This window comes from Eptesicus fuscus, chromosome 15 (genome assembly GCF_027574615.1).
Source record: "Eptesicus fuscus isolate TK198812 chromosome 15, DD_ASM_mEF_20220401, whole genome shotgun sequence".
Lineage (NCBI taxonomy): Eukaryota > Metazoa > Chordata > Mammalia > Chiroptera > Vespertilionidae > Eptesicus > Eptesicus fuscus.
The window spans coordinates 50,745,495-50,762,372 of record NC_072487.1 but is presented as its reverse complement, the minus strand read 5'-3'; the positions used below and the strand labels follow the sequence as shown (position 1 = coordinate 50,762,372).

Here is a 16,878-nt window from a genome sequence, read left to right as displayed (position 1 = left end):
ATATGTACAAAAACATGCTTAAATGTACAATTAAAATTTTTATAAACTAAACATTCATTTAATGAATATCCAGATTTTAAAAAAACTGAACATCAACACTGTTTTTGAAATTAATTTTTCTTAAGTTCAAGAGAAAAAAAGTGACATTCTGTTCTGGGTTTTTGCTGGTATGGCATGTAACTTTAAAAGTAATGTGCCCAGCCCTGGCTGTTGTGACTCAGTTGATTGAGCACTGTCCCATGAACAGAGAGGTCACCAGATCCATTTCTGGTCAGGTCACATGCCCGGGTTTCAGGCTCCACCCTGGTAGGGGGCATGCAGGAGACAGCAGATCCATGTTTCTCTCCCTCCCTCACTCTTCCTCTCTCTAAAATCAATAAAACATTTTAAAAAATTATATTCCCCTCTTGAACATCTCCTGGGAACTTTTAATACCACTCGTGGTAGGCAAAATACCACCTCCCCAAAGATGTCTATGTCCTAATCCTCAGAACCTGTGAATATGTTTCCTTACGTAGCAGAAGAGACTTTGCAATGTGATTAAATTAGGATTTTGAGGGAAGATTATTCTGAACTACCTGAGTGGACCCATTGTAATCATAAGGGTCTTTTTTGTGTGTGAACAAGGGAAGCAGGGGTGTCAGAGATGTGGCAAGGGAAGCAGGTCAGAGGGGCTACAAGCCAAGGAATGTGGGCAGCCTCTAAAAACTGCAAAAGATAAGGAAACAGATTCTCCCCCTGCAGCCTAGAAAGGCAGACCTACTGACTCCTTTTTTCTTAAAAAAAAAAAAAAAGGTAAAGAATAAGAAAAAAAGAGATATATTTGGCATACATTACATCTATTTCTGGTGTGCAACGTAATGACTCAATATATGTATACAGGATGGGACAAAAGTAGGTTTACAAACAGTTGTGAGTACATGAAACAGTTTATTCCTGACTTCATTATTTATTGTTTATTGTATTATTTCCCACACATACAACTATAAACCTACTTTTGCCCCACCCTGTATATTGCTAAATGATCACCACAATAAGTCTAGTTCATCTCCATCACCACACATAGTTACAATTTTTGTGTATGTGATGCCTACACTGCTACCTTGATTTTAGCCCTGTGAAACCATTTCAGACTCCTAAGTCCCACAACCATAAGATAAACAATTGTGTTGTTTCAAGCCACCAAGTTTGTCACAACAACAATAGGAAATTTATACATCATCTATAGTCCGGTGAATCTGTGTTCAGATTCGTATATCTTATTGCCTGTTTGGTAGCTTCATGTGGCCATCTCATAGGTATCTCCAACATAACATATCCCAAGTTAAAACTACTGTTAACTTCCCACACCTGGTCACACCCCCAGCTTTGCGCATCTTGGTAAATGGCACCACTCAAACACTGATGCCAAAACACCTGGATCATCCTTGTTTTCTTTTTCTGTCATCCCTCATATCTAATCCATAATTTTCATCTATTCCACTTCCAAACTAAATCTCATATCCATCCACTTCAATTGAGTTTCTCTGCCACCATTATTTTTCAATTAATTTTATTACCTTTAATTCGGGTCTGTGCATACACTACAAAAATACAAAGGATACTATAAATAGGAATTTAGTGAAAAGCCCGACTCCTCCCAGCCCTATCAGATGCAACCAGTGATACCACGTTTGTTACGCCTCCTTCCAAAGTGATATTTCAAAGTGACATTTGAAAAAGAAAGCCAATGACCCTTTCTTGCACAACATCCCTTAATGTCTGTCCTTTTGTGCCTGATGTGGCCTTTTCGTGGCTCCAAGCTAGCTGCGGGGGAGCTTCGGCATTAACAGGAAAATCAAGGTGCAAAAGTTTGAACTTTCAATGGTTTGCTAGGACTGTTTAGTGTCACCTGTGGTAAATCATTTAATGGTTGGGAAAAAAGGAATTTTTAAAAATGTTCTGTTATCACCAACTCAAAGCTTGTCCATGGTGAGTCAGGATCATTACAAATTCATCATCAGGAGCCGTGTGAGCGCTCTGCCACCCCTGTTTCTGCCACAGCTTTGTTCTCCGCGGGCCCCGGAGGGCCGGGCCGGGATGTCGCCGCAGGGGAGGCCCAGGCGGAGCTCGTGGCGCTGGTCGGAGCCCCCTGGCAGGCAGGGTTCCGGACCCGCTCCACGACAGCGTTGTTTTGGTGCCGGCCTGTGAGATGACCGAGGGCATGGAAGGCCAAAACCACTGCCCGAGCGAGGACTCGGACGCCCAGACGTTCGGGGGGCCGGCGGGGCGAGAGCAGGGGCTGGCGGCTCCCACAGCGCCACGACCGCGGAAGGCCGGCCGCCCCGCCTCCCCAGAAACCTTTAGCGAAGGGGGTGGGGCGTCGGAGGGCCCAGCCAATCACGGGATCGCTCTCAGGTGACGTCAGGGCGCGCTCGCCGATTCGCGCCGGGGTGGGTGTGCAGGGGGTGCGAGGTGGGGTCCGGCGACGCGTCAGCGACCCGTGGGGCCCCGTGGCGGAAGCCGACGGCGGGCCGTGCACAGCCTGCGGGCGGGCGCTGCCTCTGGCTCTCCGCCTCGAGGCGCGGCGGCGGCGGCGGCGGCGGCGAAGGCGGCGCGGGAGGGAGCCGCGGACCAGCGACTGGTGAGAGCCACGCATCCGCCGGGGACGCGGGGCGCGGGCTCGGGAAGAGCATCCTCCCGGCTTCTAGGGCCTCCTCCTCCGGTCCCCAGCCCGCGGCTTCGCAGCCTTCCCCCCACTCTCCGGCCCACACCGGCCCGGGCTCGGCCCCTCGCCCGCGGGGCCTACGCGCCCGCGCCCCTCTTCAGTCCCGTTATAGGCCCCACCTGGCGGCGGCGGACGCAGGCAGGCAGGTTCCGCGCGGCCCCGGGCGAGGAGCCGTCCGGGAAGCTGTGAGTGTGGTGTGGGGATGGCGGCGGTGAGAGGGAGGCCCGCACGGCTGTCCCGGGGCCGTGCTGCCCAGTCAGAACACGGGCTGTCCTGGAAGACAATGCCCCGTTAACGGCGTCGGAGGGCGGAGAGCCGCTGGATAGGCACGTTGCCCTGGGTGTAAAGGTTGAAGTAAAAGATGCCTTGGAAGGTCGGCGCCCAGCCCTGACCGCATTCTGAGCCTGGGCTTCCTGGGAAGTTTGATAAGCGTTGTCACACACACCCGTGCACGCACAGACGCACGCCCCGTCCTGAGCACACTTTGTAAACTGGTTACGGCACGGAAAAGTGTGCCTTGCTCCTCTGATAGAGAGGGCCGGGGCGGGGTGCAGCTTAGCATTATAGACAACCGATGGACCGCACTGTAGAAGCTCTGGAAGAAGCCAAACAGAATTATGGCTCAGGAATAGGGTTCTGAATGTCAGAACACTTTTAGATAGCCCCGTCCCTTTTATTTCCGTGAGTCTCATCCTCTCTGCACTGAGGAAAGAGTAGTCTCCCCCTTATCCTTGGGGGACAGGTTCCAAGATCCTCAGCGGATGCCTGAAACCAGCCGTTAGCACGGAACCCTGTTTTTTCCCCTGTGTATACATATCTATGACGTTTAATGCCTTTACCATTGAACTAAGCACTTACGCACTGTGCCTTTACCTTTTGCAGTTTGAAGTGCGACAGCAAAGCTAGCATGAATTTTTTTTTTTCCTTCACCCACGGAAGATTCATTCTTATTGTAGATTTTAGCAACCGCAGTATGTATCTTCTTACTGAGTTGAGAACTTGCACGTTTTCCTTTAGAGGAAGCACTTGACTGCTTCTCTTGGGCATATTTGTACTGCCAGCATCACCACTCTTACTCTTTGGGACCAGTATTAAGTAAAATAAAGTTTATTTGAAGGGGAGCAGTGGGATGCCATGACAGTCAGTTAGGTAACCTAGACTGCTACTAAGTGCCTAAGGTTGGGGAGCATATATATCATGGATTCAGCACTGAACAAAGGGATGAGTCACGCTGGGACGGAGAGGGGTGAGGTGAGTTTTCATCACCCTACTGAGAGCATCGTGACATTTAAAATTTTAGAAAAAATAGTTTCTTTCCGGAATTTTCCATTTAATAGTCGCAGGTAACTGAAACCGGAAAAAGTGAAACCTGGGTGAGAGGTGCGCCTACAGTATCACGTTCTCTTGGCAGGAAGTTCTCACTCATAGATGTTTATGAAATGAACAGACACAAGGCAAACACTGGATGTGGGCAATGCTCTGAATGCTGGGTTTGATTGATTGATTTGAATGAGAGAGGAACATCGATTTGTCGTTCCACTTATTTATACATTCATTGGTTGATTCTTGTATGTGCCCTCACTGAGGATCGAACTTGCAACCTTGTCGTATCAGGATGATTCTCTAACCCGGCCAGGGCCTATTATTATTTTCTTTTTAAGGTTTAACTTCTTCCCTTAAAAAAGCTTTGACCTAAGTAACTTTTTTCCCCCAGGAAGTTATCTTTAATGTCTATGCTAAATAAATAACATTTACACACAAGACAAAACCATCATGGGCTTTTGTATGAATCCAAAGTATAAGAATCCAAGGTAGTGGGCACACGGGGCAATATTCAGGTTTTGTAACATAGAAACACACACCTGAAATCTATATGTTCGTGTTGACCAGTATCACCTCAATAAATTTAAAACACACACAAAAGAATCCAAGGTAAATGTGGAGGAGCATCAAGTATTTCAAAATCTAGAATCAAACATCTGCATATAAGAAATCACCTTGATTAGATTTTTCAAGCTTATTTATTCCTCAATTTTAAATTCTGCATTGGACAAAATGGATATGAATGTATTTGTGCAAATTAACTTTAAAAATATAGTATGGCTTAAAAATCATCAATTATTCCTGCAGCAACACACTAGATAAGCACACCTGAGCATTGCTCTACTTTAGCCATCATTCTTAAGTGAACACACTTTATACAGCTACAGGCAATAGCAACCTAATTACTTTGTCCCAAATAGTAATAAAGGATTAAAATGCTATTAAAACAAGTTAATTTCTAGGGATTTGGGTAAAGACAATAAACTTTAATGTAATTCAAGAAATAAGATTTGTACGTCTTATCTATTCCCTTTATATGCTAGACATTTCTTGTAGAAACCTTATCGGATTGGCCTAAGTAACTTTGTATTTTTCATAGTTTATTTATATAGCTAGTTTACTCTCAGTTTTGGTAGAATAACCTTTGAGTTACCTGGTAAATACTAAGCATCTTAGTGTTGCCAGATGTTTATTGTTCTTTTAAAATAAATACAAATTGACCAACCATGAACGATTTGCTTTGCCTCACCCAGCAAAGTAAATATCACCAACAGTGTACTCATCTTAAATGTAACGAGTAGAAAAGGATTATGTATAAGAACACCTAAGACAACCAGTTTTAGAAAAATATGTTTGTCTCTAATTATGAGGCAGTGCTTAGGTCTTATTAATACGGCAGCATTGTTTTCTTATAATGTTGATGAGATGCCATAGGCCAGTGATTTTCCACTGGTGTGTTGCAGGAATCTTTAAAACTTGAAATACCTGAGTAAATAAAAATTATACCAATTTTTTGTCAAATCGGCAAAAAATATATTTTTTTGTTGTGTTGCAGAATTTTAGTAGTTTATGTGTGCCATGAGTTGAAAATTGCTGGCCCATGGTAAAATTGGTTTTGTTTCACTTAGCCACAGAAACTATTGACAATATTAACTGTACAATTCTTGACAGAATGCTCATTATCTTATAAACTAGAGGCCCGGTGCATGACATTCGTGCATGGTGGGGGGTGTCCCTCAGCCCAGCCTGCACCCTCTCCAATCTGGGACCCCTCAAGGGATGTCCGACTGCCCATTTAGGCACAATCCCAGTGGGTGCACATCCCTCTCACAATCCAGGACTGCTGGCTCCCAACTGCTCGCCTGCCTACCTTCCTGATTGCCCCTAACCGCTTCTGCCTGCCAGCCTGATCACCCCCTAACCACTACCCTGCCAGCCTGATTGATGCCTAACTGCTCCCCTGCCAGCCTGGTCACCCCTAACTGCCCTCCCCTGAAGGCCTGGCCCCCCCCCCCCCCCACACACACACAAATGCTCTCCCCTGCAGGCCTGGGTCCCTCCCAACTGCCCTTCCCTGCAGGCCTGGTTGCCCCTAACTTCCCTCCTCTGCCAGCTTGGTCACCCCTAACTGCCCTCCCCTGCAGGCTTGATCACCCCCAACTGCCCTCCCTTGCAGGCCTGGTCCCTCCCAACTGCCCTCCCCTGCTGGCCATCTTGTGGTGGCCATGTTGTGTCCACATGGGGGAAGGATCTTTGACCACATGAGGGCAGCCATCTTGTATGTTGGAGTGATGGTCAATCTGCGTATTACTCTTTTATTAGATAGGATAGAGGCCTGGTGCACAGGTGGGGGCCGGCTGGTTTGCCCTGAAGGATGTCCCGGATCAGGGTGGGGGTTCCCTTGGGGTGTGGGGCGGCCTTGGCGAGGGGCCTGTGGTGGTTTGCAGGCCGGCCATGCCCCCTGGCGACCCAAGCGGAGGCCCTGGTATCTGGGGTTTATTTGTCTTCTACAATTGAAACTTTGTAGCCTGGAGCGGAGCCAAGCCTTCTGCTTGCTCCCTGGCGGCAGCCATTTCTGTTGGGATTTATGTAGCTTCTATAATTGAAACTTTGTAGCCTTACGCGGAGGCCTGGGCCGGCCAGGGTGTGCGGGAAGCTTGGCTTCCTCCATCGCTGGGGGCAACCCTAGCCTCCTGCTCTTTCCAACTCCGTGGCTGCCGCCATTTCTGTTTTGATTTATGTATCTTCTATCATTGAAACTTTGTAGCCTTGAGTGGAGGCCTAGGCCAGCAAGGGCAGGTGGAAAGCTTGGCTTACTCCATTGCCGGGGAAACCCAAGCCTCCCTCCTGCTCTCTGTGGCTGCAGCCATTTTGGTTGGGGTTAATTTGCATAATTGCTCCTGATTGGCTGGTGGGCGTGGCCTGTGGGGATGGCTGAGTGATGGTTAATTTGCATATTACCCTTTTATTAGATAGGATGCTTTCTATTAGGTGGAATTAGCTTTTACTGAGATTATAAATTCAGAATGGCCCAGTGATGGGCAATTTGTGTGATCACAGAAGTTCTAGCCTAAGAGAGATAAGATACCAACAACAGAGGGCTACTGATAGGATTTCCACTGAATTTCAGAGTTTTCCCTGATCTGAAGGGAGCTCCCTTTAAAAAAAATTTTTTTTATTGGTTTCAGAGAGGAAGGGAGATAGAAACATTAATGATGAGAGAAAATCATTGATCAGCTGTCTCCTGCACACTCCCCACTAGGGATTGAGCCCGCAACCAGGGCATGTGCCCTGACTAGGAATTGAACTGTGACCTCCTGGTTCATAGGTCAACGCTCAACCACTGAGCCACTCTGGCCAGTCATTTAATAGGTAGCTCCCTTTTTATTGGCATCTTTACTCAAGCTTTTCTGGATTCCTAAGTGCAAATTCTAAACATTGGTACACTTCCTGAAAGATCAACATTGAGATCAATCTGTGAAGTGAAATTTTATCCCTTGTCCCTGGTTTTTACTTTTTGAATGAAGGGTATAGAGTGGTAGGGAGACAGGAAGGCAGAGGACTAAAACGATAGTGTGTATCTGTATGGGAGGGCCACAGTGCTTGGAGGCAGGCAGCAACTAAAAGGGCTGGGGTGAGGAGGAGTGAGGTGTATGCGAAAGCTTTTCAGAGGAAGTGACACTTAGGCTGTTTTGAGGTATGAGGAAGAGTTCAGTCAAGAGGGAAAGGAAGTTTTAGGGAGAGGTACTTGCATCTAGAAAAGCACAGATACGGAGACCCACTGGCTGAACTTCAGGCTCTTCAGCCCAGAGTAAGGGCATTTGAAATGGATGGAAGGATGGGCTAGGTCAGGCATCCTCAAACTACAGCCCACAGGCCACATGCGGGTGTTTTTGCCGTTTTTTTTTTTTTTTGTGTGTTGTTTTTTTCAAAATAAGATATGTGCATTGTGCATAGGAATTTTTTCATAGTTTTTTTTTAACTATAGTCCGGCCCTCCAACGGTCTGAGGGACAGTGAACTGGCCCCCTGTTTAAAAAGTTTGAGGACCCCTGGGCTAGGTCCAAATTAGAAAATTGGGCTTTGTCCATAGGTGATGTATCCTGGTTAGCATGATGATCAGATTTATGAACTTTAGAAAGATCACTTGGAAAGTCTGTGGGAGGCAGGGCAAAGCTAGAGACAGGCAAACTACTTTGATAGCTGTTACCATAGTTCAGACCTAAGATGAGAGATTGGGATGGAGAGGAGAGAGATTTGAAAGATATTCAGGAGGTGTAATTGTTTGGGCTTTAGGAGGCACACTGTGACGAACAGAGGAGCCAAGAATATCAAAGCATTTGGATGAATGGAAGGCTCATAACTGAGTGAGAGAACAAGGAAGGAGAAACAAGTTTAGAAAAGAAAATGAGTTTGGTTTGTGCCAGTGACTTTGAGGTGCCTGTGGGACAGAAAATTCTGGTGGCCTTTGGAGTTGTGAAGTTTGTAATCACTGGCTACAGGTGCTAATTAGGCCTTAAAGGTAGTGTTGTTTTTTTCTTTTGTTGTTGTGTTTTAATCTTTGTCTTATTCATCTTTCTATTCCTCAGCACTGATCACAGTGCTTTGTATATCCAGGGGTGTATGGTGTGAAGTTGAATAGATATCATCCTATATAATAAAACCCTAATATGCAAATTGACTGAACACGATATGACCGGTCACTATGATGCACACTGACCACCAGGGGGCAGACACTCAATGCAGGAGCTGCCCCCCAGTGGTCAGTGCGCTCCCATTGGGTGAGCGCCACTCAGCCAGAAGCCAGGCTCACGGCTGATGAGTGCAGCGGTGGCGAGAGCCTCTCCTGCCTCTGTGGCAGCACTAAGGACCTCTCAGCAGATGCGGCAGTGCTAAGGACCCCACGGGGAGTGCACCTAAGCCAGCAGTCGGACATCCCCCGAGGGGTCCCAGACTGTGAGAGGGCGCAGGCTGGGCTGAGGGACCCTCCCCCCAGTGCACGAATGTTGTGCACCGGGGCTCTAGTCCCTTATAAGATGTGATACTGAATCTTGGGGAAGTAATTTCCCTCTCAAAACCTGTGTTTTCATTTTTGTTAGTGAAAGAGTTGAACTAGATCAGTAATTCTCAAAGTTTTGCAATAGTCTGGTATGTTGGGATTAATTGTGAGGTATGGCAAGTAATTTTTAACTACTAAAGAGCTGATGTTTGCTTGCCTTTTAAATATTTGATTTATGTCACTTTTTAAATTGCATTCTAGTATTTTTTCTTTTTTTTAATCCTCACCTGAGGACATGCTTAGAGGGAGGGAAAGAGGGAGAGAGATAAAGAAAGAGAAACATTGTTGGTTGCCTTCTCTATGCTCCCTGACTGGGGATCTGATGGAGCTCCCAACCCAGCTATGTGCCCTGACCGGGAATTGACTGGCAATCTTTCAGTGCATGGTGCACAGGATGATGCTCAACCAATTGAACCACTCTGGCCAGGTGTTTTCCAGTGTATTTTCTTAATTGTGAGAGAAAGGGGTGGAGTTATAATTAGTCAGCTGGAATTTCATAACTCTGGATATACCAGTGGCTGTGTCACACACAGTACGGTGGGAAGAAAGGTTAAAAATCACCATGCTAAACAGTGGATAAGGACTTACAATCGTAAAATTCTGTTTATATCTAGGACCTTTCATTCTGATCATAAATCGTTTTTATTTTTGTAACTTTAGGAACTCTATTTTAAGAACCTTTCAAAAAGAAAAAATCAAGTCATGGAGAAGAATGGGAATAATCGGAAGCTGCGGGTTTGTGTTGCTACTTGCAACCGTGCTGATTATTCTAAACTTGCACCGATCATGTTTGGCATTAAAACGGAACCTGAGTTCTTTGACCTGGACGTCGTGGTGCTTGGCTCTCACCTGATCGATGACTATGGGTAAGATGAAAGCATTTTCTTATGATACTCTTCGTTGCAGCATTGTGTACTGGAGAGAGCTTGGATCCAGGAACTACTATGTGGATCTAGCTTCAAATCCTAGTTCTACCACTTAGGTTTTTTGTTTTGTTTTGTTCTGTTTTACTCTTTTGAAATAAGTTTGTTACTGACCTTCCTGTTGGAAGCACACTATCATTTTGTACACAATGTTCTTAGAATGGTATCAAAATTAATAGGAGCATCTTAGTAACATTTAAAAATATGCCTTATAGGGTTGCAACATTGATTCAAATATTCTTTCCTGAAAATAATCAGTGAGGCATATTTGTCCCCAATCACTCTTTTGTTAAAATGCTTCCCCTGTTTAAAGATTTTTCCCCCATCTTTTTATTGATTATTTTTGTCTTGCATGAGTTAAGATGTGAGATTTCAGATTATTTGACTGGACAAAGCTCCTGTGACAGCCTTCATAGGAATACACAAAAGCCCTCTCCCCGGTGTGGATGCGCACATGTATATGCAAGTTGAAGGCTAGAGAAAAGCGTTTCCTGCACCCTTTAAAAGTGCACTGAAAAGGCCTCCTCCAGTATGAACCATAAAATGCCTTTTTAGTTTGGAGCTCTCAGGAAATGCTTTCCCACACATGTGGTTGCAGGGGCCATGAACCAGGTGGAGATGCTTTCTCAGGGAATTTCTCGTCTTCAACTCTCTTGCTCATCCACTCTGAGGACAAACAGATTTTTCTGGAGCATCACATTCTCTATTTTTTCTTGGCTTATTTCTAGCAAATTCTACAATCCGGGTAGGATCTACCAGGCCTAGTGTTGGGTGTTTCTCCAGGAGGAGGCTTCTTGCCTGTCATGTTGAGGAAATTCTTGTTTTGCCCCTTTTTCCATGTAATGCAAGGAACATTCAAAAAGTGAGTTTGCATTATCAAAAACCTGTTTAGAAAACTCTTGCTCTGACCCCTCCGCTCAGGAAGTTGAAGGACTTGAGAAATATGTCCTCTTCCAGGGTGGGTTCGGAAAACTCTCCTCGTATGATGCACTCTATGTAACAGTCAGAGGAGGGATCCTCTTCACCAACCTGATAGCTAATCTCGTGGTCCCCATCTTCATCCCACAAGGCCCTCATCACGATGAGGGGCTCCTGCTGGGCTGGCTCTGGTGTGGCTGGATTTGGCTTATTCCCACCGAGGGCCCTTCTGCCCTTGGTCCACGAGTCTTTGCCCTTGTGTGCAGTTGCTGCTCCATGCTGTCCTGTGGTTCCTCCTCCAAGGTTTGCACCAGGATATATCAACCACTTCCAGGTAGCAGTGATCTGGTAAGTCTTCAGCAGGCACCTGCAGAGTCAGAATATGAGAGCAAGGTCCTCTTCTGTCCTAGTCACAGGTCCCAGCACTTAGTACAGTTGTCCCTTGATACTGTGTCACTCACTCTACTTCCTGTTCCATTTCCTTTCAGAGCAAAGACGAGGAGGAAGGTACTTGTGCTCCCAACAGCATTTAAAATCTCTACCACTTAGTTTTTACGTGGCCTTAGAGAAGTAGCTTAGCATCTCTGAGCCTCAGATTCCTCAATTACAAAATGAAGTGAAAACTTGTGATGTAGGTTATTGTGAAGAATGGAGATAGTGATATACAGAATTCATCACAATGATGCTGCTTAATGGATGCTTGATAAATAGTTATTAATATTTGTTATTATATTAAGGAGAAATGGCACTTATATATTGTGTGACATAATAATGTGATTCCATGTTATATGTTTTGTGAGTTCTAATGGTAATTCGACATTAAAACTGGTATATAGATCAACAGCATATAAAGTAGTAGATATGGAACTAGATTTTAAAAATCTAATTTAATTACTAGGCTAAATAAAATGTTATATTACCATTACCATTGATACTTATTTTGATGACATTAGGTTTGTTGTTGATCAGAGGTGAAATATGAAAAATGAAAATTGGGGAATTTTTGAAGGAGCAGAGTATATAAACCAAAGGTGAACATTCATTTTGTTATATGCAATAAAGTAGCAGTTAGTGCACCCTTGTGGCATGAAAATGTTAATGCAATCTCCAAAGATGGTCAGAAATACAATATTAAATATGAAAACAGCTTGTGTTAAAGTAAAATTGTTTTTTTTTTCAGACTGTTCTTTAAAAACAAGATAATAACAATAGCAAAAACAAATAAATAAAAACCTGCCCGCAAAAACCAATTTAGCAATTTTCTCTAAGAACTTAGAGTAGAGAAGAAATTTATGGATGGCTCAAAATTTCATAGCTTTTAAAAATATGAAACTCTGCCTAAGAAAACCCACGTTAGGGTTCAATTTGGTGGTATAAATTATGTGGGTTTGGACAAATCTATAATGACATGACCCCATTGATACAGTATCATACAGAGTTGTTTCATTGCCTTAAAAATCTGCTCTACATATCCACCCTTCTTTACCCTCACCCCAGGAAACCACTGACTTTTTCTTTGCCATCTCCATAGATTTGCCTTTTCCAGGATGTCATAGAATTAGAATCATACAATATGTAGCCTTTACAGATTGGCTTCTTTCATTTAGCAATAAGCATTTAAGTTTCCTTTGTGTATTTTAATAGCTTGATAGTAATTTCTTTTTAGCGCTAAAGAAGATTACTATAAACATCTGTATTGCAGCTTTTTGGGTGGATTGTGGACATAAGTTTTCAGCTTCTTTGGGTAAACAGGAGCACGATTGCTGGGTTGTATGACTGGAGTACCTTTAGTTTTGTAAGGAACTGCCAAGCTGTCTTCCAAAGTGGCTGAATCGTTTTGTTTTCCCCCAACAACGAATGAGAGTTCCTGTTGCTCCAATTCCTCATCAGCATTTGGTGGTGTCAGTGTTCTGGATTTTGGCTAATATAATAGGTGTGTAGTGGTATCTCATTGTTTTAATTTGCATTTTCCTGACGACATAAGGTGTGAAGCATCTTTTCATATGCTTTTTTTTGGCCATCTTTATAACATCTTTGGTGAAGGGTCTGTTAAGATTTTTAGCCCTTGTTTTAATTGGTTGTTTTATTTGAGTTTTAAGCCATGGGCTAAATAAGAAATCCTAAGGGAAATTAGAAAATATTTTGGCTCTAGCCGGTTTGGCTCAGTGGATAGAGCGTCAGCCCTGGGGACTGAAGGGTTTCGATTCTGGTCAAGGACATGTACCTTGGATGCAGGTTTGATCCCCGGCCCTGGTCAGGGTGCATGTGGGAGGCAACCAATCAATGTTTCTTTCTCTCTGTCTCTCCCCCTCCCTTCCTCTCTCTTCTAAAAATCAGTGGAAAAATATCCTCAGGTGAGGATTAACAAAAATTAAAAATAAATGTTAAAAAAAGAAAATATTTTGAACTGTATAATAAATATTACAATATACCAAATCTGTGGTTGTAAATGAAGCAGTGCTTACAGGGAAATTTATAGCTTTAAATACTATATTAAAAAGAAGACAAGTTTAGAGTCAATGATCTGTTTCCACTGTAGTAAACAAGAAGGAAATAATAAAGAGTGGAAATCAATGAAATATAAAAATAGATTAAACAATAGAGAAAATTAACAGTCAAAAGTTATTTCTTTCAAAATATTACAGCCTTTAAAAGAATAAAAGAGGGGACATATGTAATACTTCCAATAATAAAGATTTAAGAAAGAGAATAAAAGGGGAATATTAGGCTAAGAAAATTGACAATCAATTTAGATGAAGTAGCAAACCGATAATACATTACCACCAAGTGGACTTATCTCAGAAATTTTAACATCTGAAAATCAATTATTATAATTCACATCTCAACAGAATAAAGGGGAAAACCCATACAGTCATATCAATACATATTAAAAAATATTTGATGAAATTAAACAGTTAGGATAAAAACTTGTAGTAAGCTTGGATAGAATGGATAAAGGGCACCTGTGAAAAACCTACAGCTAACATAAAATTTATGCTTTCCTCCTAAAATTGGGAACAAGGTAAGGACTTCCACTTTCACCACTTCTCTTCAACTGTACTAGATGTAACAGCCAGTACAATAAAGCAAGATATATAAAGACATAAAGATTGTCTTTATTTACAGGCAACATAGCTTTATAGGAAAATCAAAGGAATCTATGAAATGACTACTAGATGTCCATATATAATGTACAATGATGTATGTAAAGAAGCAGTTATGATCTGAGAAAATTAGTATTACATGAATACAAAATTGTATGTAATCTCAACCAGATTAAAATATTATGCATAAAATGGCTAGAAAGAAAATCAAAATGATAACACTGAGTGTAGGTTTATGAATGATAATTTTTAGTATTTTCCAATTTTTAAATAATAAATGTATTATATACTTAGAAAAAAAAAAAAGCCGTATCTTTTAGAATCTTACCATAACAGACAGGAAACGTTAAGGCATTGAGAATTACTGTTGTTACTGAAGCCTGAAACAAACTGAAACTGCATTTCACAGCCAGTTTAATGCTGTGAAACTTACATTTTTACTCCAGTCAGAACTATACTGCATTAATAGTACCATACAAGGAAAATTCAAGTGATAATTTCCATCATTCAGAAATTGGTATTGTTGTGATATGTCTGGTGTCCTGGATTCCTACTATATTTTTAAAATGAGCTTTGCTTTTATAAGTAACATTTTTTCCTATTAAGTAGCATATTTGTTTTTAAAAATTTATAAATATAGAAAAAAAAAAAAGAAAAAAGAAAATGTAATGACCAGTGTAAATTTTGGTCTCTTTTTTCCTAATAAAAAAAAATTCTCCCTCAGATAGTTTTCCCTCCAGGTACTCACTGAGAGGGGCACAAGTGAGATTTCCAAGATGCTGGATGGTTATGTCTTAATCTGGGTGGTGGCTACAGGGTAATGCAGGTAAAAAAATTAATCAAGTGATGAATGCATTTATGGTCTGTTTTTAATTTTTTGTAAGTTATACTTCAATTTATTTAACAAGGAAATTTTATAAAATATTTCTCCCTTCAGAGTTGATTTTAGATAGCTTTTCTCATGTTTTTGTCTTTATTTCTCTCTTGCTTCAGAAATACGTACCGCATGATTGAACAAGATGACTTTGACATTAACACCAGGCTACACACGATTGTTAGAGGGGAAGATGAGGCAGCTATGGTTGAGTCAGTAGGCCTGGCCCTAGTGAAGCTACCAGATGTCCTTAATCGCCTGAAGCCTGACATCATGATTGTCCATGGAGACAGGTTTGATGCCCTGGCACTGGCAACATCTGCTGCCTTGATGAACATCCGAATCCTTCACATTGAAGGCGGGGAAGTCAGTGGGACCATTGACGATTCCATTAGACATGCCATAACAAAACTGGCTCACTATCATGTGTGCTGCACCCGAAGCGCAGAGCAACACCTGATATCCATGTGTGAGGACCATGACCGCATCCTGCTGGCAGGCTGTCCTTCCTATGACAAACTTCTCTGTGCCAAGAACAAAGACTACATGAGCATCATTCGCATGTGGTTAGGTATGTATCAGTCTTAATGGTTATATTTGTCAGTATTGGGTATGTTTTAGCCCTTCCAGAAACTATCGTGGGTGGAATATTCCATTAGCAATCAGAAGGCTAAGGTTTTAGTTCATAGATCTTACTCTATGATATGACTTCACCTCTTGAGACTCACCTTTTCTATAAAATAGGCTTAATGGGTTGAATCTATGATATGTTTATACAATGGAATGTTTTTAATCCATTAGATATAATGTGATGGGTGAATATTTAGTTACAGAGATAGATCCTGACATAGCAAAAGGGGGGGAAGCAAGCTACAAAAGTTATGTATAATATGCCATTTTTATGAAAACAGTAACATAATGGAAAGTTCAAGAAAGTATGTACACCAAGTCATTTATAATATTTATTTTTGGTTAGTAGCATTATGGGTGTTTTTATTTTTGTTTTCCTTTATTTTGTTTTTTAGTACAATGAAAAATGTGTTATTTTTATTTCTAATGTCTTTGTTACATGATTGTTGGAATACTCATATGAGATAATGAATGTTGAAAGCAGTTACTAAGCCATAAGTACTTATGAAAAAGGATTATGGCCAAAACCGGTTTGGCTCAGTGGATAGAGTGTCGGCCTTTGGACTGAAAGGTCCCAGGTTCGATTCCGGTCAAGGGCATGTACCTTGGTTGCAGGCACATCCCCAGTAGGGAGTGTGCAGGAGGCAGCTGATCGATGTTTCTCTCTCATAGATGTTTCTAACTCTCTCTCCCTCTCTCTCCTTTTCTGTAAAAAATCAATAAAATATATTTTTAAAAAAGAAAAAGAAAAAGAATTATGATGATGATTAAAAGCAAAAGTCATAGTTGTACCACCAGTTTGTTATATCTGTAAATAACCATTAAGGTCTGAAGTCTTCAATGTTCATTGATCTAGCCTCCTGGAAATTACCTTTTGCTAATCAGAGGCAAAGAAAATAGGGTTACAAACAGAATTTCATTTGGTTAATTTATAGAGTACTATCTAGAGAACAAATCAGGATTAATTATCTGTTGAGATACTTAGGACTCTCCTTTTTAAAGAGGTAGAACTATTGAAAAATGAAGTTAATGAATAATAGGTGATTGTGTACTTAAAGTGATTATGTATATTTTAAATCATGTCATATTAAAACAGGAAAAGGATCAGGCTTTCCTTTATAGAAGTTAATCCATTCTATATATTTCTTATTCTTGGACAGATTTGTAGTTATCAAGGAACCTGTCTAGATAATGCTAGTGGAAGAAACTTGTCTCTTTAGTCTCTCCTTTTTATATGTTTCTAAGCAAACATTTTTTCATTCTGTTCTGATTACATTGTTAGCTCTTATATGTATTCTGACACACTTTGGATTTTTGAAAAACTTATAATAGAAAATAATC

At 42.0% G+C, this 16,878-nt stretch overlaps 1 protein-coding gene and 1 pseudogene across 1 annotated transcript in view; one reads left to right on the top strand and one right to left on the bottom strand.

Annotated features, from left to right (window-relative positions):
* Positions 1 to 2,469: 2,469 nt before the first annotated feature.
* GNE (glucosamine (UDP-N-acetyl)-2-epimerase/N-acetylmannosamine kinase) overlaps positions 2,470 to 16,878 on the top strand; it is a 36,410-nt gene continuing 22,001 nt past the window's right edge. The window contains exons 1-3 of the mRNA XM_054727001.1: positions 2,470 to 2,623; positions 9,749 to 9,954; positions 15,027 to 15,478. Coding sequence (XP_054582976.1) covers positions 9,791 to 9,954; positions 15,027 to 15,478 — 616 coding nt within the window. The 5' untranslated portion in view covers positions 2,470 to 2,623; positions 9,749 to 9,790. The remainder of the gene's footprint in view (positions 2,624 to 9,748; positions 9,955 to 15,026; positions 15,479 to 16,878) is intronic.
* On the bottom strand, positions 10,349 to 11,282 carry LOC103286430 (zinc finger protein 42 homolog; annotated as a pseudogene).